The sequence below is a fragment of the Passer montanus genome, unplaced genomic scaffold, assembly GCF_014805655.1.
Source record: "Passer montanus isolate IOZ18808 unplaced genomic scaffold, ASM1480565v1 scaffold80, whole genome shotgun sequence".
NCBI lineage: Eukaryota > Metazoa > Chordata > Aves > Passeriformes > Passeridae > Passer > Passer montanus.
In genome coordinates, this window is record NW_024373257.1 from 962,015 (window position 1) to 984,278 (window position 22,264).

The 22,264-nt window shown below is 39.8% G+C and overlaps 2 protein-coding genes across 2 annotated transcripts; one reads left to right on the top strand and one right to left on the bottom strand.

Annotated features, from left to right (window-relative positions):
- Positions 1-80: 80 nt before the first annotated feature.
- On the bottom strand, positions 81-4,129 carry RPL24 (ribosomal protein L24). Its single transcript, XM_039732711.1, has 6 exons — positions 4,050-4,129; positions 3,859-3,934; positions 2,637-2,747; positions 1,319-1,455; positions 851-914; positions 81-211 (listed from the first exon to the last, which is right to left on the bottom strand). Exons 1-6 carry the CDS (start codon positions 4,052-4,054, stop codon positions 131-133), a joined length of 474 nt encoding a protein of 157 aa, XP_039588645.1. The 5' UTR covers positions 4,055-4,129; the 3' UTR covers positions 81-130.
- Positions 4,130-4,317: 188 nt separating this feature from the next.
- On the top strand, positions 4,318-20,996 carry CEP97 (centrosomal protein 97). The gene is made up of 11 exons (XM_039732709.1): positions 4,318-4,369; positions 6,522-6,664; positions 7,596-7,754; positions 7,993-8,094; positions 8,570-8,683; positions 9,561-9,727; positions 10,952-11,116; positions 12,430-12,563; positions 13,051-13,822; positions 14,815-14,890; positions 15,621-20,996. The coding sequence occupies exons 1-11, from the start codon at positions 4,318-4,320 to the stop codon at positions 16,332-16,334; spliced, it is 2,598 nt and encodes an 865-aa protein (XP_039588643.1). The 3' UTR covers positions 16,335-20,996.
- Positions 20,997-22,264: the final 1,268 nt, after the last annotated feature.

Below are 22,264 nucleotides of genomic sequence, written 5' to 3' on the forward strand. Positions count from 1 at the left end.
CTGCAAAACCCAGACATGGTCATTTCACAGATTCATTCCCTTCAGTGTATCTCGCACAGCTGAGCAGACCATGGCACAAGTAACGTAATTCCATCAGATGTTTATTCAGCACGACCAACAGTTTGGCAAGTTAGCGCTTTCCACCAACACGGGGAGCAGAAACCTTGACTGGTTTCACAATCTTCTGCTTAGGTGCTGCCTTCGTAGGGGCCTGTAGAGAAATAATGAAGTATGAGTGAAAAGAAGCTATTCATCTGCAGTTCTAAAAGTATCCCTGTATGTACTCTTGACAGAAATCAGATCAGACTAGAACTGCAAACTGTAATACTGGGATCATGTTATCATTTGTTTACACACATAGCACTAAGCCAACATAAGGAATTAATTCAGAAGTGTTAATGAAACACATGGTAGCACTCATCAATATATTGTTACCAAGTTCCTAGACAGTGAAGATGTCACAGTCAAACAAATTTATCTATTAATTATTTCTGACATTAGGTCACAGAATTGATTTCCTGTAATATTTACTTATTCTGTAAAAAAGATTCATTCTATGCAGTAGTGAAGATGTCACATTCAAACAAGTTTTTATCTATTAATTATTTCTGATATTAGGTCAGAGAATCGATTTCCTGTAATATTTACTTATTCTGTAAAAAAGATTCATTCTATGCAGCTGTTTGGGTATGCTTAACTTTAGTACAGAAGTTCAGTCAAGGAGCTTTCACATCAGAAAGTCACAAAAATGCTTCCTCAAAACATAAACAGGAATTTCCAATTAATTGTGTGTCATGTTGCAACATGGTGTATTCCATTTTATAATTTCTATTTGCCTATTACATCTCACCTTTGCAGCAGAAACAGCCGTTTTCTTGGTTGCCTGCTTTGCCTTCTTGGCTTCCTTTGCAGCCCTGTTAATTCATAGAAAAAGTGGAAGTTATCCATGTCTGCCATTCACTGTTTCCTTGTATCAGCTATCAGCACTGTAAGAGCTTCCCAGGATCAGGAATGGAATGCATTACTGCAGATTTCTCCTCGATATTCACTATGCCCTGAAGGAATCTCTACAGAGACAGCGGAACTGTGAGTGACAAAGGTGCAAAGGGAAAAGGCAAGGAGAAATCCTTCTCTGCTGCCACTATCGCTTGCCAAGATTACTCAGTATTACATACAAATATACAGATTAAAAACAAACAAAAAAACCCACAAGAAAATCTTATAAAAACACAGAGCTCGCCTAGAGTTTAGGCTTTTATATGAAAAGTACTGTAATATTTGAAAAGCCTGGGATAGCTCCACTGATCTGACTTCTCACCTAATAGCTTGTTCCCTCTGCGCCTTCCGTACTTCGGGCTTCTGGTTTCGCTTGGCCATAATCTCAGCCAGAGAGGCACCAGTGATGGCTCTCTGGAACTTCACGGCACGGCGCGTGCGCTTCTTCTGGACCTCTTCCTAAGAGGGCAGGAGACAGAGACAATTAGCATCACAAGATGTTAAATACGTGGCTAAAGACAATTACGAACACCTCTTCCTAAGAGGGCAGGAGACAAACAGAGACAATTAGCATCACAAGATGTTAAATACGTGGCTAAAGACAATTACGAAAACAAGCTGCTACTCAAACTGAAGCTGTTTGAAACTGTACACTATAGTAGAATTTTACTCCTCACTGTAGAGGATCCTCCTGTTGGGTACAGAGAAGTGCTGCCCCACCTCCACATGGCCCCTTCTCCACCCACATCCTGTACTTTTCACAGTGTGTTACTACCAACAATCCTTGGTTGGCTCCCCAGCTGTCCAGCTATCAGTGTTGGAGACACACATATTAGATAGACCCTGTATCTTCTACAGCAAAGTACAAAAAAAAGTATTTTAAAAGAATGTTAGAAGTTCCACCAGCTGTACCTCTCAGAAGAAAAAAAGGGGGGGAAGGATAAACCTTCAATGGTGTCTTCTGAAAGGAAAACACTCCACACCTATTGAAGTGGATCAGGTGCTGGGGAGCAGTGTAAGCCATCAACCAAACTGACAAGAACACAGATATTGCACTGATGTGGGGCTTTCCCAAAGCTCCTCTGCTGTGCAAGTTTAAACAAGAGCACTCCAGCATACCTCATGCTACATGCCTTCATGATTTATCCTTTTAATGCAATGACAGCTGCCTAGGGAAAGACCTCATGCTAAGCTACAGCCCAAAGTTTTCAAGGAGAGTATATCAGGAGTATCATCCCTGCCCCTCTAACCCCAAAATCAGCTCCCTGTGCTGTCACCATTGAGGAAGTTTACAAGTCCAAACTTCTATGAAGTATGCATATTAAACAGCATTTACCCACCTTCCCTAAAACTAACTTTTAAACACATGCCATTCCTACAATTATTAAGATCTACTGAACATACTGTGGCTCTGAGTGGTCTCTCAAAAAAGTGCTACAACACAATACAATGTTTTTGCTGAAGTGGTGTATAAACTCATGTAACTGCACTCACATTTTCACCATTATTAACTAGTCTTCATCCTGGTAACATGGGTCGTGCTTCTGCTGAACACTGGCACACTTAAGTGACCTCTAACAGACCATGGACCACATCTTTTGGTCACCAAATTCCAGTGCCATTAGCTGGCATGTACTTACTGACTGTCCCTTCTTGTGCTTACGCCTGTACAGAACAGTCCAGTTGATCTGACGAGGGTTTCTCTTGGAAAGGAATGCAGACTCACATTTTGCATTCAAGAACTGAAAAACCTGGGAAGGCAAAACGTTTTGTGTAAGCTTTGTTTCCATGACAGGCATTATCACAGTTTGCATTAAGTATTCTTTGAGTCAGTGTTTTTCAATATTGTTGTTTCTGGAGTTCTTAAATACCGCTCTGACTATTCAAAATTTTGTAAAATAATTCAAGAAATCTCAAGTTTTGTCTTCTGTTACATTGGTCAAACCGAAGTCTTGCAAGGGATTCTGAAGTATCTTCATTTTTCTGAAAAAAAGTTCAAATTACCACTTGCATCCAGTGCTGCTGTGTGCTTCAGGCACAGCATGAATAGCTGTGTCCAGCATCACTTTCCAAGTGTCTGTCCTCAAGCAACAATGTACTTCCTGTGTGTGGGAGGGACTCAAAACTTGGCCTAGGGAACACAGGGAGACCAATGCTCCACCCGATTCCCCCTTGCATAGTGACACTAACCCGTCTGTCTAAAACAACAGGCAGAATGTGCAAGCTGGTTTGTTATTAGCTATATAATTCCATTTAAAGTACAACCTAATTCTCAGGAGCGCTCACAAGAATTCAACCAGTCAATCTCCTGGTCATTTTGCTGGGAATTCCAGAGAGAAAGATGACTGTACTGGGACACTCAAAAGCACAGCCGTCCTTTCACAGGTAGGGACAACCCTGTCTGCGTATGACATGACAGCTTGAAAGGGCTCTCCACCCAATTTTACCTTAAAGATTTCTACTCACTTAATTTGGGAGACCAGCTGTTGGCTCCAGCGAATCTTAACATTTGATGCAGGACGTCTAAGCAGCATTTTCTACACAATTGTGGTACATTACACCAGCTTCTTTAAGACTCCTTTTGGAAACTGCATTCTAAAACCAAGCTACAGCACAGCACGGATCTCCTGCGGAGCAGCCACGGCACTGCACGCCGATGCTGCTTTCACACAGCTCGATACGAACGACTCGGGCAGACCTCACATCAGCACTACCGGAGCCTCCGGACAGTCCCAGAGGCGCGGCCCCCGCTCCCCGCGCACCGCCCGGCCGCTCTCCCGCCCGCAGGGCCCTCCCCTCCGCAGGGCCCTCCCCTCCGCAGGGCCCGCTCCCGCCCGGCCCCGGGGCTCGCCCCGGCCTCACCTTCCCGTCCGTGCGGGCGTAGCGGCGGCCATGGCCCGGGTAGATCTTGTACCCGCTGAAGCTGCACAGCTCGACCCTGCGCGGGAGAGAAGAGTTAGGGGAGGGCGCAGGTGCCCGGGGGAGGCGGCCGGGGCCCCGCGGCGGCCTCCCCGCGGCGGATGGCCCCGGATGGCGGCGGACGGGGCGCTCACTTCATGATGGCGGCGGCTGCGAGGGGCCGGAGAGGCGGAGGGCACGCCGGGAGGCGGTGTCGGCAGCGGCGCGCGGGGCCCGACGGGAGCCCCGGCCGCACCGCCGCGGCTTCACGGAGCGCTCGCCCGGCCGGGCTACCCCGGCGCAGCCCCGGACGCGGCACCCGCCGCTCTAGCCGGCATAAAAGGCGCGGCGCTGCCGTAGCGGAGCTTGTTCGGCCCAGCCCATCGGCGCTCGGTTGCCTGGCGGTGTTGTCAAGCGCGGGGCATGGCGGCAGCCGGCGCTGCGGCCAGGGCCGGGGATGAGGCGGCCGGAGCGGGTAAGGGCAGCCCCGGACAGGGGCCGGGGGCTGCGGGTCCGAAAGGCGCCGGGGGGCTCGGAGGGGTGCGGGGCCTCCTCTCGGGGCTTGGCTGCCGCCGCTCTCAGCCGGCCTCGGAGGGCCCGCGGGGCTGGGAGCGGCCGGGGCAGCGCGGGGCGAGGGCGGCGGCGCGGGCGGCGCTTCCCGCCCTCAGGAGCGCCTCTGCATCGGGGCACGGAGCACGGAGCGGCTGTCCATCGTGCTGGAGGGTCCCGCCGCCTTGTAGAACCTTTATAGGCGAGGATTTGAGTGATATAGAGCCCGTTTTCCCTAGAGGGGAGGGCTGAGAGGTCTTGGGGACAGGGCCACTTCTGAGGGTGTAGTTCCTTGGTCCCTGGCAAACGAGAAATAAGCAATTCTGAAATGTTTTCCTGGGCCCTGATATCCTATTAGGAAAAACTCGTTGCCCAGGTGTATCAATGAGTCTTTATAGAATGGAATCATATTAATTTTCTAGAGTTACACGTGTATATATAATTCATGCTGTGTACTGAACTGCCATGCATAAGCAAGCAAACTAAAGCTTGTTGCAAAGAGAAGAAGGACAAATGTTGAAAGAGGGACCTATGCTTTTCAGAACCTTGAAGGTGCTCATAAAGGATACCCCCAGACAAGGGAATAATGCCAGCACCCTAGGACGTTTAACACCGCTGTGAAAACCTTCCTTTGTCAGCATCATGGAGAAATGATTATAGCAAGTCTGACTGCAGGGATGTCCAGTTCAATAGCAAAGCAGGTGGATGATGTTGCCATAGAAATACAGGTTCTTTGCAAATAGTTGTGTGTGTTAAGTAGCCATCGGATCACATTATACTTGAATGCTGGAAATCTAAGAGAACCGTGTGTAAAGCCACATTCCAAGTGCCCCAGTTTGAATGGGACGCCTCATGTGCATGAATAAAAGCATTACTCTTGCAATTCAGTTCTGTGGGTCCTTACCTCTCTCCTAGGTTGGAGGGGTCAGTTGTGAATTTTTGTAACAAACCCTTGGGTAAATGAGCAGATGCAAAGTTTGTCTGGTCAATTAAAGTGACCAAGCAGTTGCAGAAGTGACTGCTTGAGTGAGAAACGAGTGGTACTTTCTCCCTGAATGTGCAAAGACAGGAGTGTGATGGTTGCTGGCTCTGCCTTGCTGCTCTCCAAAGCTCTTGGAGCAACCATGGATTTGAAAAAAACGATGGGAATATGATAAATGTCGTCAGACATCTTTTCTAGAAATCCATGTTCTCTAGCTGACAAAACAGTATGCAAAAAATGTTTGTCTCCAACCATAGTGTAACTAAACCCTAAAAACCTATAAACTGTAATATTAACATGTGCATTATATTGATATAGTGAGAACATTATTTGGGATATGTTACTGAAAAAGGAAGCATTTACTGAACAGATATTAAGAGGAGAAGCACTACAGTGATATTTGTACATCAAATACACAGCAGAGGCTTAGTGTATGAAAATTATGATTATCAGGTGTCACTTTGTGTACCAGTGATTCAAGCTTCCTGTAGATGGCAAATGTTTGCCTTTTAACTTTACGTAGTGACCCTTTTTGCATGGAACATTTGAATTGTGTGTTGTATTAAGTAAATGGTATGCTGACCAATTTACAGTTTGTTCCTCCCAATGCCCCCAGTACTGTAGTATGGCTGCACGAATGGCTTCTTAATTTAGACAGAATGCTTACACATAATTAGTTGTCAAGCTGCTCAAAACTTAAATTCTCTGAAGAATTTTAAAATTTAGTTTCTTTTGAAATTGGGGGTTTTGAGGATCACACCTTTAAATTTAGCTGCCAGAATTTTGCTGTATCTCACTTCAAAGGATCTGTTGTGACTTTCCCAGAAGAAAGAACTCTGCCAGAGTTCTTAACTGGGACAGTGTCTGGTATGTACATCTTCCAGTAACTGGATCAGTTACTCTTAAAGTGTTCAAGCTGAAGTAATTTGCTTCATTTTTACATGGAAAAGAAAGTTAATCCATTTCCCCAAATTACCTGCATCTATTATAAACCAAATCTTTTTATCTTGCTTTGCTTTTCCCATACATGTTCTCTTATATAAACTTTGTGGTTCTTTTTTTCTTGTTTTTTTTTTTTCTCCTTTTATATTCTAAGGCTTGGTAGTCAACTGCTCAGGTCAAGGATTGCAAAAACTGGGTCCAACCTTGCCCTGTGATGCTAACACTCAGACTCTGATTCTGGACAAAAATCAGATAATTAAATTGGAACACTTGGAGAAATGCAGGAATCTGATGCAGGTCAGTGTTCCTTGATTTGAAATTGTTATCAAATAATCGTGCCGTGATGTTAGCATCTTCTGCTTCAGGTCATATTATGTAATTGAAGTAAGCTAGCACTTACTGTCTTCACAGAAAAAGAAATGATGGCTGACTAAAGTAGAAAGCTTTGCTTTCAGTGAAGGTCTGCAGTTGACAGTGGAGGGGGCTGTAACTAAAAATTAGCTAAATAAATCCTAATGGGGGAGGGACATCATAAGAACACTTAGAAAAGTCATTGATAACTCAAATTTTGACACTTCTTAGTTTTTGAGTACATGAGGTTTGTAACCCTAAATATAACTTTGTATTATCAGTGAAAGTTCTTCTGGATAGACTGGAAGCTGCTTGATAACTTCTACAGACCAGCTACACTGAGTTGGCAGAGGTGGGGTTTGTTGCTACAACAAACTTTCACCGTACTGCCAGCTTGGTGATCATGTTACTGAAGTGTGTGTCTAGTCAGGACTTTAAAAACTTTAAAAAATGCTTGTGGTTTACAGGCCTATTAGCACAGGACCTGTTTGAGAATTGTGTGAAATACCTTTTGTCCTCTGCCATATTGACAGTAAGTGCAATTTTATACCAGGAATGGGGCAGCAATTTGCACAATGAATTGGCAATTTTGATATCACAACCTTGTTTTCATATGACACAATTCCTCATTCTTTTTCCTTTATTTAGCTTTGCTAGGAGAATTTCCTCTTAAGTTTGTGGAGTGAGCTGTGAGGACTCACGTTCTTTGATCAGTAATTTATTTTCTGGCTCTTGCAAGTTTTTTTTGTCTATGTCATTTACTTGAAAATTAAATATGTAGATTGAACAAGTATCTCTTGGAGTAGATTTTTAACTACTAGAAGTAAAACCTTACTCTGCATAGTTAAAACTGATTATTTTGTGTGTCTGTCTGCAGCTCTCTGTAGCCAACAACCGCTTGGTGCGAATGATGGGTGTAGCAAAACTGACCAAGCTCCGAGTGCTCAACTTGCCCCATAATAGTATTGGGTACGTGGAAGGGCTGAAGGATTTGGTGCACCTGGAATGGCTGAATTTGGCAGGAAATAACATTAAGGTAAAGTATTTAGTCTGTTGCATTTACCAGAATCTTGTGTTATAGAAATTTGGAAAATGCAGCAAAGAAATCTGAATATGTTTTGATTGGAACAATAATGTTAATATTTTGTGTCTACTGGCTTATGAAATAGAAGATGGCAGCTTATCTTTTAAAAGAATTTATAATTATTGATATCTGGCTTTATTTACTAGCTAAAAAAGGTTACTGTGAGTAACTGATTTCTTTATTTTTGTAGGCCATCGAACAAATCAATTCCTGTGTGTCTCTTCAGCATCTCGATCTGTCAGACAATAACATAGCTCAATTAGGTGATCTCTCCAAGCTTACCTCACTGAAGGTAGATGTTCTATCTCTGTTTTTATTGCATTCTATTCACAAAGAAATTTGCTTTGAAAATTGCTGCCTTTAGACATTCACTCTTTGAACACTAGCTCTTGGAGCATTTTAATTCATTAACTGTAATTTCTAGAGGGAAGTGTGTAAATATTCTCTTCACTGTTTTGAAGTTTCAGGAGCTCAGGCAGTGATTTTTCTATAGCCACTCTGATGATTTTGATAAAGATATGATGGTGATATCTTCTTCATAACTCTTTGTTCTCTTGTCTCCTATCAAGAATCAAAAAAACCATACTTCTAACTCTTTCAACATGCACACTGTAGAGAAAAAAGTTTCCAAATACTTTTTTTGTAACTGTGACCAGAAAGTCTTACTTATACTTCTTTGGCACTGTATTTTTGTCAGGTGATACCTGAAAAGGAAATCTGTGGATTTTGATCAAACATTTATTTGATCATGTGTTTTTATTTTATAGACTCTGTTGCTACATGGAAATATTATAACTTCACTTCGCACTGCCCCTTCTTGCCTACCTCAGAGTTTGACTGTCTTTTCTTTGGCAGAAAATGAAATCAGAGACTTAAATGAGGTAAGATACAGAAGACAGATCATCTTGTCTTTAGGTAGACTGAAGGAAGGAAGTTGAACAATTTTTTTCAGGTTGTAACTGAAAATGGGCTCTCTTCTTTGAAACAACCCAACTTCTAATAGTTTAATTGTTTATATGTAATAACCATATTTGCATTAGCTGCACAAGCTAGTGGTGTCTTCTAAAATTTAGTCTGGAAAGAAATTTGCCTTTTTTCTGTTATGTTTTTGTTATTCAAGGATGTTACTTTTAGGCCTAATCTTTTCTAGTTGTCTAAAAGTTGAAAGCTGAGCTGATTATATGCTGCAGAGAGTTTCTGCAGCTGCTGGTATTAGACCAGAGGTTTGAATTGCACTTGTTGCCACTGACATATTTTTCAAAATGTGTAAGAAAAACAAATAATCTGCCTGTGACTTTTGTCTTTATTGTTTTGTTTGTTTGATTTATTATAAGTAGCAGCCAAAACTCTTGATTGGATTTCATGTCAGAAGACAATTTTTTGGTAATAATTTCTTTTCAAAACAGGACAGGGTTTCTCCAACTTTTTGGCTTGCCCTTTTTTTTTTTCCTTGTTTATTTTCAAAATCCAACAGCTGTTGTAGTAAACTGGATTCATACTACACCTTTCTATACATAAAGCCCCATTCCCAAATTTTTAGAGAAGGTAATACTTTCCAAGGACTAATAGCATTTACAGAAGAATTATTGGGAAATGGCAGTAGCTGATAGAAGGTCCTTTATAGTCCTTTGTGTTCAAAAATCGAATGTGATTTTTGATTTATTTGTCATTCTGTTGTTTTGCACAAGCTGTCCAGCTGTAGTTAGGAGTAATGTGGAATGTTTTGCTCAGTTAACAAATGTATCTTGTTTTCTCGAGGTTTGTTTCCTGGCCTCTCTTCACCAATTGGAGCAGCTGTCAGTTATGAACAATCCTTGTGTGATGGCCACACCGTCTGTCCCTGGCTTTGACTACAGGCCTTATATTGTCAGCTGGTGTCTGAACCTTAAAGTTCTCGATGGATTTGTGATTTCTCAGAAGGAAAGGTGACATAATAGTATCATTAAATCTCTAAAATTATTGCATGAAGTTTGGCTAAGCTAAAATTGCTTTAGCTAAATTTTTCATCTGTTACACTGGAATTATTATTTCGTTTGCTTAGAAGTCTGAGGTTAAGCTTTTGTTTTGTTGCTCAAATCGCAGAAGCACTTCTACAAAGCAAAAGTGTGGTAGCAGTTCACCAGTGGTCTGGTACCCTTTCTTTACAGCCTCTTTGGCTTTGCAGAATGTGACAATCAGCAGGAGTTAAAGCTGTTGTCCTTGGGGAGGCTCTAACTTGCCCTTATATAAGCATGATTTGTATTTCTAGATTTGGCTTTTTTTTGTTATGAATTAGCTAAATATTATTTTGCTCAAATCACTTGTTACTGTATCACTGTGCTCGTTATATCACTATGATATCTGCATGACAAAGTTTTGACATCAGAACAGTCCAAGCATAAATATTATCCAATATAAGCACATTCCAGTCCAGGACACTAACATATTCTAGGAAATTAATGTCCTTTTTTCCCGTTACTAAAATAAAAAAGTGCCCTTCTTTTGGTTGAAGGTAAACCAATTCTATTTCTGTTTTACCATAACCTTCTAGGAAATGAATGTCCTTTTTCCCCTGTTACTAAAATAAAAAGGTGCCCTTCTTTTGGTTGAAGGTAAACCAATTCTATTTCTGTTTTACCATAACATGCTGTGAGTTCCCAGGAAAGTTGTCTGTTGGAATTCTAGACTTCTTTTTCATGATTAATGGGATGTTCTGTATTAACTATATTATTACATGTAGATGTATTATATTAAATAATCTCAGGCAGAAATTAACTTGAAAAACAGACTTGCTGAATACTTCTTAGCAATATGTGCTCTGTTTTGCACATTTTTGTGAACTTCTCTGTTTCTGTGAAAGCTTTGCTGCTAAGTTCATTGAGACAAGTGTGTTTTCAGTGCACAGAGACTACACACAAAGCAAAGACTTCACAATTTTGGACAAGTGGGTTTTTCTTGTTTTGTTTCGTCGATGCTTAAGTGAATTAGTACATTATTCATTGTTCTGATAATGACATTGCACTTTCCCTGGGCATTGCACATGTTCCAAGTCTTTCTTAGATTTGTAGTGTAGGTACCCACTGGAAGAACTGTAGTGAAAACAGAGTTACTGTTTCTATGCTGTTTATTAAAGGTGCCATTTTTAAAACCATTTCCCCCCTTCCTAACAGTTTGAAAGCAGAGTGGCTCTACAGTCAAGGGAAAGGAAGATCATTTCGACCTGGGCAGCATGTTCAGCTAGTTCAGTACTTGGCTACTGTTTGTCCTCTCACATCTGCATTTGGACTCCAGACTGAAGAGGATGCCAAACTGGAAAAAATACTGAGTAAGCAAAGGTGAGAACTTTGTTCTCAATTACATTCTCTAAGAAAGAAACTTACTACATCTAACACATCAGATATATAATTAAGATTTCATTTTAAGTATTTCAAAGTAACAGTGAGGGCTGGAGATGCAAAGTGCCGTGGAGGTACAGGATGTGTCCTAGATGGGAATAAGAGGCAAGGCAGCAGCAGGAAAAGTGTTTTTGTGCTTTCTGAGCCATCTAGGGGAAAATGCCTTCATATTTTTCAGTCTGTGCTTTGTAGGATACTGAAAGTAATTTGTGATTAAAATAAACAAACTATGCACTGGGATTTTTTTTTATTGCCACACAAAAAAACTATGAAAACTTCAAAAAGGAGCCTAGCTTTTGTTCTAATTGTCAATGAGGACTATTAGTTACACTGGTGTATTAGCCACTTTTTAATTGTTGGGATGTTCTTTCTTGGTTTTAAAGTTGTAGAAAAAGCAATCCTCCCAAATCCTCACCCGTATATATGCGCATGCATGTATGATTGATAGGACAGCTTGACTTTGTCCTCTGTCTCCTGAGCTTCTAATTTAGCTGGCCTGAAACAACCTGTGTGTTCTCTGAGTTTGTAAAGGATGATTTTTTTTTTGTGTGTGTGGCAATATTTGTTGATTTGTACTAGGATTTCAGGCTGTTAGTAACAGGAGCACCTATTCCTTGAATTACTTACTTTGAAATGTAAAAGATACTCCCACCATTCCTCAAACTCCTCTATACCTACACAAATAATGTATTCCACTTTAGACACTTAAAATATCTGCATGCCTTCTTTGTGTGTAGAAATACCTCATGGTTTTCAGTCTATAGTCAGAATTGCATGTTGGGCTTTTTCTCGTTTTTGTTTGGTTGGTTTTTGTTTGGTTTTTTTCTCCTTTTTTGTTATGGGTTTTTTTATTTTTTGATGGGGTTTTTTTGGTTGTTTGTTTTTTGGGGTTTTTTTTTTTTTACATGTAGTGAAGAAAGAGGGGCTGGAGGAAGGGGAGCAGGAAAAGACTACAATTTGTTTTTTATTTTTGATGGGGTTTTTTTGGTTGTTTGGTTTTTGGGTTTTTTTTTTACATGTAGTGAAGAAAGAGGGGCTGGAGGAAGGGGAGCAGGAAAAGACTACAATTTCTTACTTTGTGAGTAGTTCTGTTAGTGTCTTGTGTGTTTAGGAGTCTGCATAACAAGGCTCTCCTTTAGAATGTTTTGATCACTTGTTTCTTTTGAAATAGTTCATAGTTTCTTTTAGATGTTTTCTGTACAAAAGAAAGTTTAAATGAAGCATAAAATCTTTTGTTGGCACTCTGTGCTTAGACTCCACCAGAGGCAGTTGATGCATGAAAACCAAAATGAGGAACCACGTACGTTTTCTGCTCCGAGCAAAACAGTGCCAGTTGCTCACGAACACAGTGGCCTGGCCCAGCCATCACCAATGGTTCTTGAAAAGGGTAAGTAGCTTATCTACACCTGTGGTCTAACCTGTGGAAATAAATATTTTTCTTTTGAGCATAGGTAACTTTGTGGAAGGAATTTCAGAACCTGTTACGGGTTTTTTTAATTGATCTTCTATTTTCTCAACTGAAGTTACACATTGTTTCTAAAAAAAATCCAGTTCATGCTTATTTGTGTCTTGCAATACTAGTAGTCTGGTTGTCCAACAAAATACGAGTTACTACTTTGACTTTTGCATTTTATACAAGTTTATTCTCCAAGGAAGTGCAGTTTGTGTAATTTCTTGTACCCAAGTGTTTGCCAAGTTTACTGTGGTAAATACTGTCCTGATACAGAAATAATGCTCATCATTACTAACATGTTAGATCATCTTACCCACCCAGGTGCTAACTGTCAAAACCAAATTGGGAATCCCTATGAATTAAACAAACTATTAACATTATTGAAATACTCTCACTATGACGTGCATTTCTGCCTATCTAGAACCTGTCATCCAGAGGAATTCTTGGGTTGGACCAAGTGCAAACAATGATCATTCCTATGCAGTAAAGAACACTTTTCTTCATGAAAGAAGCTTTCCCAAGGAGCTACACCTCGAAGATGTACAGACAGATGAAGACAAACTAAACAGCAGCCTTTTATCCTCAGAGTCTACTTTCATGCCAGTTGCTTCAGGATTGTCTCCAGTGTCTCCTGCTTCAGACCTGAAGCTACATGGAATCAATTTGGGCCTAGAAGATGATGATGATACAGTGATTGAAGGTGTGAGAGATATTAATAACAGGGAAACAACTAAAAAGCAAGAAGCTTTGTCTGTTACAGGAGAGCACCTTAACAGAGCAGCAGGAAGTGTGGAAATGCAAGAGAATATCAAAGAAATCCTGCAGGTGCCTGCTCCTGGTCTGGTAACAGCTGGCCTGGCTGCAAAGACTGGCAACTCTGTAGGGGCCTCTGAAGGCCGAGCTCTGCACAGTCACCCCAGCACCTTGTTAGGTGCTGAATCAGGAGTAAAAACTCTTTGTCCTGACCAGATGACAGAAGAAAGGTCTGGTTCACTGGCTGTGCAAGGTGCAGCACCAGCTGATCAAGGTGCATCTGAACTGCAAAGGATGACTGAAGCAGCTACCAAGCTTCAAGCTTCCTGGAGAGGATTTTACACGAGGAACCACCATCCTCAAGCCAAGGAAGTGCGGAATGAAATTCGACTACACAGAATGCAGGAGCATATCATTTGCTTAACAGCTGAAATAGAAAAGTAAGTTGAGGTCATGCTGTATTTGCAAGTCTGAATATAACCATAATTCCAGAGTATTTCAGAACAGATATAGATAATACAACTACTCACAGTAGAACCTAGCATCAGAAACATAAAACTGATTACATTACAGGATCAGTTCCTAACTAAAAACAGTTTTGCACATTCATGCTCTCAAAGAGCCTTCTATAAGTGGATTGGGTTAGAACACATTTTTCTATTCCTATTTTAGCAGGACTTGCATATTTCAGAATAGAAATTGCTGAGTGGGATTTTTTTTTATTTGTCTTGTCACAATTAGTGTCTATAAATTGAGTGTAAATATGGAGAGTCATTCTGTTGCTAGTAAAAAGGATTTCCTCTACCTTGTATGATACAATTTTAAAATGTGACTGTATTTGGTTCTGTTTTAATTTTTGATCCTGTGAATCCATGTTCGTGGCCAAAGTTCCTCAATTTGTCAACCAAAAATTCTGGATTTACTTAATATCTTTCTGGATCAGCCTGGATCAGTCAGTCTGACAGGCTCTTTTTCTTCACTATCACAAGTGACAAAAGCTCTGTAAATCAAGTTGAGTGCTCAGTGACCCTATAGAAAATCCTAATGCTTATACATGGTACTCCATCCATATATCAGTGGGACAGCATAATTTGAAATGAAGAAGTACTATGTGGTGTGTGTAGGGGGGTGATGGTTGTGCAGGAAAAAATAAGAGCTCAGGTTCAGTTTGCAAAAAGACACATTATTGCCAAGCCAACAAATGTGCTGCAGTAAAAGGAAGCAGAATTTAAATGTAACTGAAAAAGAAACTTGAAGTCAGCAGCTGGGTATTTATGGCAAGCCAGACTGCAGTAATTTCTTAATGTTAGGCTCTGTTGTATCTTTCAAAAGTGCTGTTATATAAGGAGGCATTTTGATGTGTTCTTGTTGCTCTTGTTACCCAAATGTTGCTTATTTAAGCTGCATAAATTTTGGATGTGTGTTCTTGCAGACTGAGAAAAGAAAGAGAGGAAGATAAAATGCAGAGGCTTGTACAGGAGGAAGCTATCAAATTTCTTTGGAACCAGGTAAGTAATTTTAGTCCTTTTGTTTTTCTGCTTAAATGTGAATTTGGAATTTGAATTTGAATGTGCCTGTATGTGAATTTGCATTATTTCATACTGTAGATCCTGTAGAGACAGTCAATATGGTTCAGTTTTTCCAATGATTTGGGTGGTTTAATAGACTCTTACTGCTGTGTTGTCTGCTATACTGATATTGTGGGGGAAAATAACCCTCAGAACATTAGTGCAAGAACACTGGTTTTATTACTAAAGACTAAATAGTGGCCTGGTGTGAGAAGGAAGACAAAATGCAGGAAAAGCTAAATAAACATAAGCAGGACTGTGAAGAATTATGTAACTGCCCATGGCACATGAAATGATATCAAGCTGTGTTGCTTCTGAGCAACTCATTTTTGAGGCAGGAAAGTTGTTAATATACCTTTTAATAAGCTTTTCTTCCAAAAATAAGGTTGTTTTCTTAAAAATGGATAGGTCCTTGCTGGTTTTAAGAACAGATTGCTTTTTCTTCAGGTACTTGAATTGGGAGCTTGTGTGCTCTGCCAGTGTTTGGCATGTAGGTTTAAAAGCCATGATTTCACAGTGAGAAGGACAAAATTACCCTAATGATAGAGGAAACCTTTGTTTGTCACTTGGTCTTGGATTTTATACTAGAGCTTGTGTGCTGAATGCAAGAAATCCACTAGAAATCAAAATACATTTAACTGCATCTCATAATTAATTTTTCTCTTTACAGGTTAAATCCCTTCAACAATGGCAGCTTTCAGTGACGCAGAACTTAGGTGGTGCTGTGATCCCTTCAGCCAATCCTTTATGTTCATCCAAACCACCTCTTAAGTCATCCACAGTGGAGCAAGAAACCCCACCAGCTGTTAGTTCTGCTTTGTTAGTTCCAGCTAGTGAGGATGCTCTTCAGGAAAAGTCTTCGTTGCAGTTCCCAGATTCTGGCTTTCATTCTTCTGCAGCTGATCAGACTCATGCCAGTGAACTGTGTAGTTCTGAAAAGAGCTTAGCTGAAGGAAGTGAGAGCTCCCTTTCAATGGAAACCATCAAACAATGTGGCAATTTTGTTTTAGCGTGTTGTTCAGATGGAGAGCATGGCCCTGGGGAGTGTGGGCAAAGTAAAGAGAGCTCTAGTAATGTGCAGGACAATGGACTGATAGAACAGTATTTAAGATCTGTTCAGCAGCTGGAAGAGGCTGATGAAGACACAGATTGCAATGAGGAATTGGAGGGCAGCTGTCTACAAACGTCTGTGTCAGCAGAAAGCCAAGATTCTTCCTCTGATACTGTCTCTGTAGAGCTCCCTCAAGACACATCTTCCCCTGTCCGAGGTGAAATCTGTCAGACACCACCAGAAAGCTACAAACTGAATTCAGGAATAGTAGAAGGGAAGCAAACAGACTGTGATTCTTCGTTTCAGATGCTGCATGTTGGGATAGCTGTATAATAGGATCATTTCCACAAAGGACTAGGGATTCCATTTCACTTCTTCTTTCTTTTTCCTGTTTATACAGAACTTATTTTTCATATGTGCTGTTTCAGATTTTGACTCATGTTATGAATTTATGTTGTAATTACTATTTGGTTGATGTTGCTGAGGATTGACACTAACTATGCTAACCTGAAATCAGCAAAGTTCTCAGTGACGATCATGATGCACTTTATTTTCAAACATAAAACTGGTATCCTAATAACTGGCCTCCATTAAATTAATTCTGAAGATTGGGTGGTGGTGGTAGTGTTTGCTGTAAATTCACTTTGGTGAATGTGTTAGTAAGTATTTGTTTGGTTTTTTCCTCCAAAGAAAGATTAAGTTCTTATTTTGCAAAGAGAAGAAAACAATATGGGAAGAAATTGAGTCAATACAGGCAGTATATCCTGTCATAGGCAGGATACAGCCTTCTGAGAAAGATGAAAAGTTGCTTTTCAGACTTCTTTTGACTTAAACAAGAGTAACTTGGTCAGTGTATCAAAGATGCATTCCAGAAAACCAGTGTCCGAGTCAGTGACTTTTTTGTAAATAACTTGAAGCTGCTGGTGAGGAATTAGATCATTTACATACCCACTGAAACCAGGACTTACAGGAGAGAAACCTCAGGGAGCTTCAAACAAGCTTTGATCTTTGTTTGCTCTGGGGTTGAATTTCCCTGCCTTCTCAGGTAGGACTTAAAATGGAACCAGTAGCAGCCAGGACTAAGTAAGTATTTCAGAAGGGCATGTGATGTGGGAACGTCACTTCCAGGACTGCCCTGCTGGGTTACAGCAGCAGACTTGGTGGTATATGTTTTGCTCCATTAGGATGCTAATGTCTGTGTGGGATTTGGATTTGGTGGCTTTCTAGACATTAGTGAGTTTGATGCATCACAATTACTTCTATCTAAAGGTATAAATACTAAAAGCAAATGCCATGACTTAACCATTTCCTAATATCTCTCTTGGATTTTTTGGTTAGTTTTTTTTCCCCAGTATGTCCAGTAGTTGACATTTTAATTAAACGTGGATAAAGAGTTTTATTTCTTCCCTGTTAGCAAATATGCTGAGATACCTAGGCTATGCTTTTCACTTAAACACTGGGAAAGCAGCAGGCTTTGTATCTTATCCAGCCATTGCTCTGTTGGGATTTTTAATGGAAAACAATCAGGTATCTTAGTATACTTCATCAGTGATAAGGGAGATCTGTTTTGCCATGTGATTTCTGATGGACAATAGTGAAATAAAAGTTGATGTTGTGATTTACAGGGGTCCGTTGCATTTTGCAACATGTACTGGAAGCCCAGTGTTGCAGTAGTTTGCTAATGTTTACTTCTTAGTTACAAAGATACATGCTTATTGTAATTCTCTGGATCCACAGGCTAGCTTCTGATGCTATGGTGTCACTAAAACCAACTAGCACTCTTTTAAAAGGACTTATGGCCATGTTACCATGTAAAATAATTTAGTTTTGTGAAAGCTTTGGTTGCATGTCTGCTTTTGGTTCCAAGCTGAAATTTGCCACTACTCAGGAGTTTGGTATGAGGCCAGTATCTGCTTGAGGCCTCAAAATATCCTTTATTTAGAACATAAATGGTGTATTGGACTTGTACCAGCCATGTTCCCAGTGGTGAAGTTCACCTTGGAAGAATAAAGCTTGCCTCTCTGTATAGAGTAGCCATCATCTCTTTTTCTCCCACCCCAAAAAAGTTCTAGGGCACCAACTTCTCCAAAGAGCTGTTTCTGCAGTCAGGCTGACCTTTGACTGTGCCTTGCATATATGGGAGCATTAAAGAAAACCCAGAACAACTGAACTGGTAGGTTCTTAGTGTGATGTCTTTCCAACTGAATGTAGTTACAGCACATTTGCAGCATGACCATATTCATAATTAGATCTTAGAGTGCAGTTGTGCTTGGGTATTGAAAATGGTACAGGTGCATTAATGTATCACAAGGTCTGATTACCTGGGCAGAGCAGTGTGTAGTGCACAGGATCATACACTCGTCCTCTGAAGGTGCTGAACTTGGCTTTAAATCTGCCATGCCTGGGGATCTACAGTTCATAGGACGTAGCTCTTTGAATGCCAATATGTTCTATAAAACCCCCAAACGTCAAAGAGACTTCTTTGCATATTGAAAAAGGAATTATTTCAGTCTTTGAAACAGTTCTGGATCTTGTACTCTGGAGGCAGTGGTCAGGTGTGAGTTCTCTTTCATGGCAGAGTGCTTTATTGCAAGACCTGGAAGAAACTAGACCACTGTCTGGATAACTGTTTCTCTTTCTGGAGACACTGAGGGAGCAGATGTATTTTGCTCTTTTGGATTGTCACTTTTGCTGCACAGTAAGAGGTAAAACAACTTTAATTTTGGAGTTGTCAGAGGGGGAAAACTTAGTGCAAGTAAATTTTTTTATGGAAGCCCTAGATGTTTCTTGGTATTTCCTTTTGTTATTAGAACTTGCAAGCACAAAGACAAGACAACTTGCTTTAACTAATGCTAAGGTCAGCTGTTGTCCTTACTAATGTGTAACCTGTATATACAAAAAATGGTTTTATGCAGGTACAGTGAAGCATGTACCGACAAATGTTCAGCTTTATCTTACTTTTTTTTGGGAAACGGTGAAATATTAGAAAATTTTTTCTAATGTTCTTAAAAGTATCTTGCATGTGTAGAAGATGAGTTGCCTAAATATAGAGAAATCAAAGAATGGTGAAGTTTTGGATTAGTTAAATGTAATTAGTTTGTATATACAGAAAATATTTTTATCCTGACCATTAAAATACATGCAGGGAAAGACATAATGAGGGATTACAGTGGAAAAATAAGGAGTAAAACTGGATATATACTTAAAATTGTCTTCTTTCAGCCCTGTTTTGAACTTTCAAAAAATCATGATGTGGAAGTATCATAGTTTAATATAGGCTTAGCATTTACTCATCTTTAAGTTAGTTTCCTTAATCTAGGTATGTCATATTCTTTTAGCTGGGTAGGGATGCACAGTTTTCTTTTGGAGGTGATGGAAATTTCATAAAGAAATTGCAAGGCCTAAAATAGACCTGAAACGTTCCTGTGTTAATATTGTGTTCTTTCCTTTTGAAAGGCTTCATGATCAGCAGAAGAATGTACTTTGTAGAAGAAAAGCTTATCTCTTGTGTTTTGTCCTGGGCTGATCCTCCAGTATTAGTGGGAGAGATCACTTGGTTATTTGCCAGGTAATGTTGCCAGCTCTGCTGTGAGTACAGTTGAAATGCTTCTTTAATTTACTTCAGAAAAATCAGATAAATATAGCTCAGACTATTTAAACTGCATCACACAAGTAGTTTTGCCCCAAATGTGGTACCTGGCACATGAAACCTTGTTTTCAGCTAGTCTGTGGTAGAATTACTCTTTTGCCTCTTTTTCTGAAGGCTGGGACAAGTGGTTCCACATACCATAAAGCAAGAAGACATTAAGATGGCAGATTTTATTTTGCTGCTTCTAAACCACAAATGTCCTTCAGCAAATACTTGAGAAAATCCTTGCTAAACTAAATTGCAGAAGCCTAACAGTTGTTGATAGTTAACTTTCTTAAGCAACCATAGGTTCCACTATTTGCATGCAGCAGTTTAAATAATGCACTTAGCAGCCAGTCTCTATATTAAAAAGTTGGGTTTTTTTCTAAATAATGTTTGTATTTGAACTTGTAAACTGTTCCTGTTTTTTTTTTATGAATTTATATATATATTGTCTGGAGAATTCCAATTTTTGTTTCTACTTGTAGCAGGTTATCTGATGAACAAAAATGGAGTATATGTTCATTTGAGATTACCTGGGTAATTTTTACTGCACTTGATGTTCTAGTGTGTCTCACACAGATACACTTTTTCCTAAGAGGATAAAATTGTAGCTGTTAGGGGAAACTGACTGAATGACAATAAAATGTAAAAACTGGTCAGTTCCCTGCTAGTGGAGAAGACACTTCCTTTTTTTTTTTCCTCTCCTGTTGTATTAGCTCCCTCCCCCTCCCCTTGAGGACTGTGCCACCCAAATAAGTATGCATCAAGTATTCATAAAGTCTTTCAAAATGTCTTCTTTTAATAGTTACACTTCTTTTTTTTCCCCCAGATTGGCTTTCTAGGACAAGTTACTGAGAAACACTTGCTTTCTATATGCCTACCAAAAAGTTGGTCTGTCCATTTGTAAATGTTTTCTTTGTCAGTAATGGGAAAAGCACAGGATCCCTTTCTTACAAGAACATAAAACAGTATTTATCAGGAAAGGTGCTTTATCTCTTGGAAAGTGCCATGCCAAATTTTATTGTGCAAGAGCTCTCAGTAAGGATCTTTTTTTCTGGCTTCATTACGTTTATAAGTATAGGGGCCAAATTTATTTGTAGCATAATTCTACTGAATTAATTTTTTTGAGACTTTCACAGTGGTATTCTACCTCTAAACTAGAATTTGAGGAGAAAAGAACAATTGGGTATTGGTTTGTCTCTCTATTTCTTGCTGTTTTCTGTGAAGAATGGTGGGTGGTTAAATTGCTACAGTTCATATATTTTCTATAAGTGTTTACATTTTGGATTTATTGTTTCTTAAGTATTTTGTTTGTATTGCTGAGTTTTGAATTTTAAATAAATTATTTGTACATTTATTGAAAATTGAGGTGTACATTATATTGACTTTTATGGCTATAGTCCTAATCTTACAATTGGAGAGTTCTTCTGGAGATGGGAAGGTCGGGAATAGAAAGCAAGTGATGACAAGATAACTTTACTTGGCACAGCTAAGACATCTGATGGCCACTGTTCCAGTGCCTAGAACAGTAAGAGTGTAGTAGGGTACATGAGATGAGTTCACCAACAACTCTGAAATTGGTCTTTGTGATTTGCAGCCCTTTGTTTCCATTGCTGGCCCTCTTTTGTGTTCTTAATTACCTGCTGTGTTTAAATTAAAAGATGTGGCAGTATTCTGTACAGAGTTGTCTAGAGAGAGAATTAAGGGCTTATCAAGAGAAACACAACTGCAACATGTGGTGTTGCCTCTCTTGGTTTGGTCAGATGCCTGCTCTCTTCTTAAACAAAGGCTAATTAAACTTCTTTTAGGTTTTAACAGTTGATGAGTTCAGACATACATGAAAGTCATATTTCAGTGCAACACAGTTCTCTGAAAGGGAAAAAAAAAAAACAAAACTGAAACAACATAGCTGACTTGTTTTCACTCAACTTGTAACACGTGGAGGTTTGTAGACATTTTAAATTCTTTACTCAGTGTTTCTACTTTAAAAGAAAAACAACAAAACTGAAACAACATAGCTAACTTGTTTTCACTTAACTTGTAACACGTGGAGGTTTGTAGACATTTTAAATTCTTATTCTTTACTGTGTGTTTCTACTTCATGACACCAAAGAAAAGATTTTTTTTTTTTTAAGTGGGACTCTTCTATGGAGGTATTTACTATTAGGGTGGTGTTCAAGACCAGGTTGGATGGGGCATTAAGCAATCTGGTCTGGTTTCTGCCATGGGCAGGAATGCCCCTGCCCATGGTAAGGGAGTTGGAACTAGGTGATCTTTAAGCTCCTTTCCACCTCATTCCAGGACTCTATTTAAAAATCAAGAATAGGCATAGCTAAAGCAACTCCACTTCAGATCTGAAAATAGAAGAGCAGTGCCTTTTCTTTTAAAGGCCTTACAGCTGTACTGGTAAGTTTTAAGTGCTGTGTGTTGTAGGGATAGTAACCATAGCATTTTGCGTTCACTCTAGTCCCGGGTTTTTATTCATATTTGTAATAATATCAGACCTTAAAATCTTTGGCTAGATTTGGAAAATAAAGGGATGGCTAGTGGATGAGTCCATTTTGATCAAATGGAAATAGTTACTTTTAATTTTATGGGCTGAAAGTCCTTACCTATGCTAGGATTTATTGTG

Bases quoted from the DNA above. Each gene is read 5' to 3' on its own strand.
- RPL24 (XM_039732711.1), bottom strand. The intron at 1,456-2,636 runs GTAAGTACATGC...CTGCCCTCTTAG, and splicing joins AGCACAAGAAGGGACAGTCA to GAAGAGGTCCAGAAGAAGCG. The intron at 212-850 runs GTGAGATGTAAT...ATTTCTCTACAG, and splicing joins CGGCTGTTTCTGCTGCAAAG to GCCCCTACGAAGGCAGCACC.
- CEP97 (XM_039732709.1), top strand. From the start codon at position 4,318: ATGGCGGCAGCCGGCGCTGCGGCCAGGGCCGGGGATGAGGCGGCCGGA. The intron at 6,665-7,595 runs GTCAGTGTTCCT...GTCTGTCTGCAG, and splicing joins AATGCAGGAATCTGATGCAG to CTCTCTGTAGCCAACAACCG. The intron at 9,728-10,951 runs GTGACATAATAG...CCTTCCTAACAG, and splicing joins GTGATTTCTCAGAAGGAAAG to TTTGAAAGCAGAGTGGCTCT.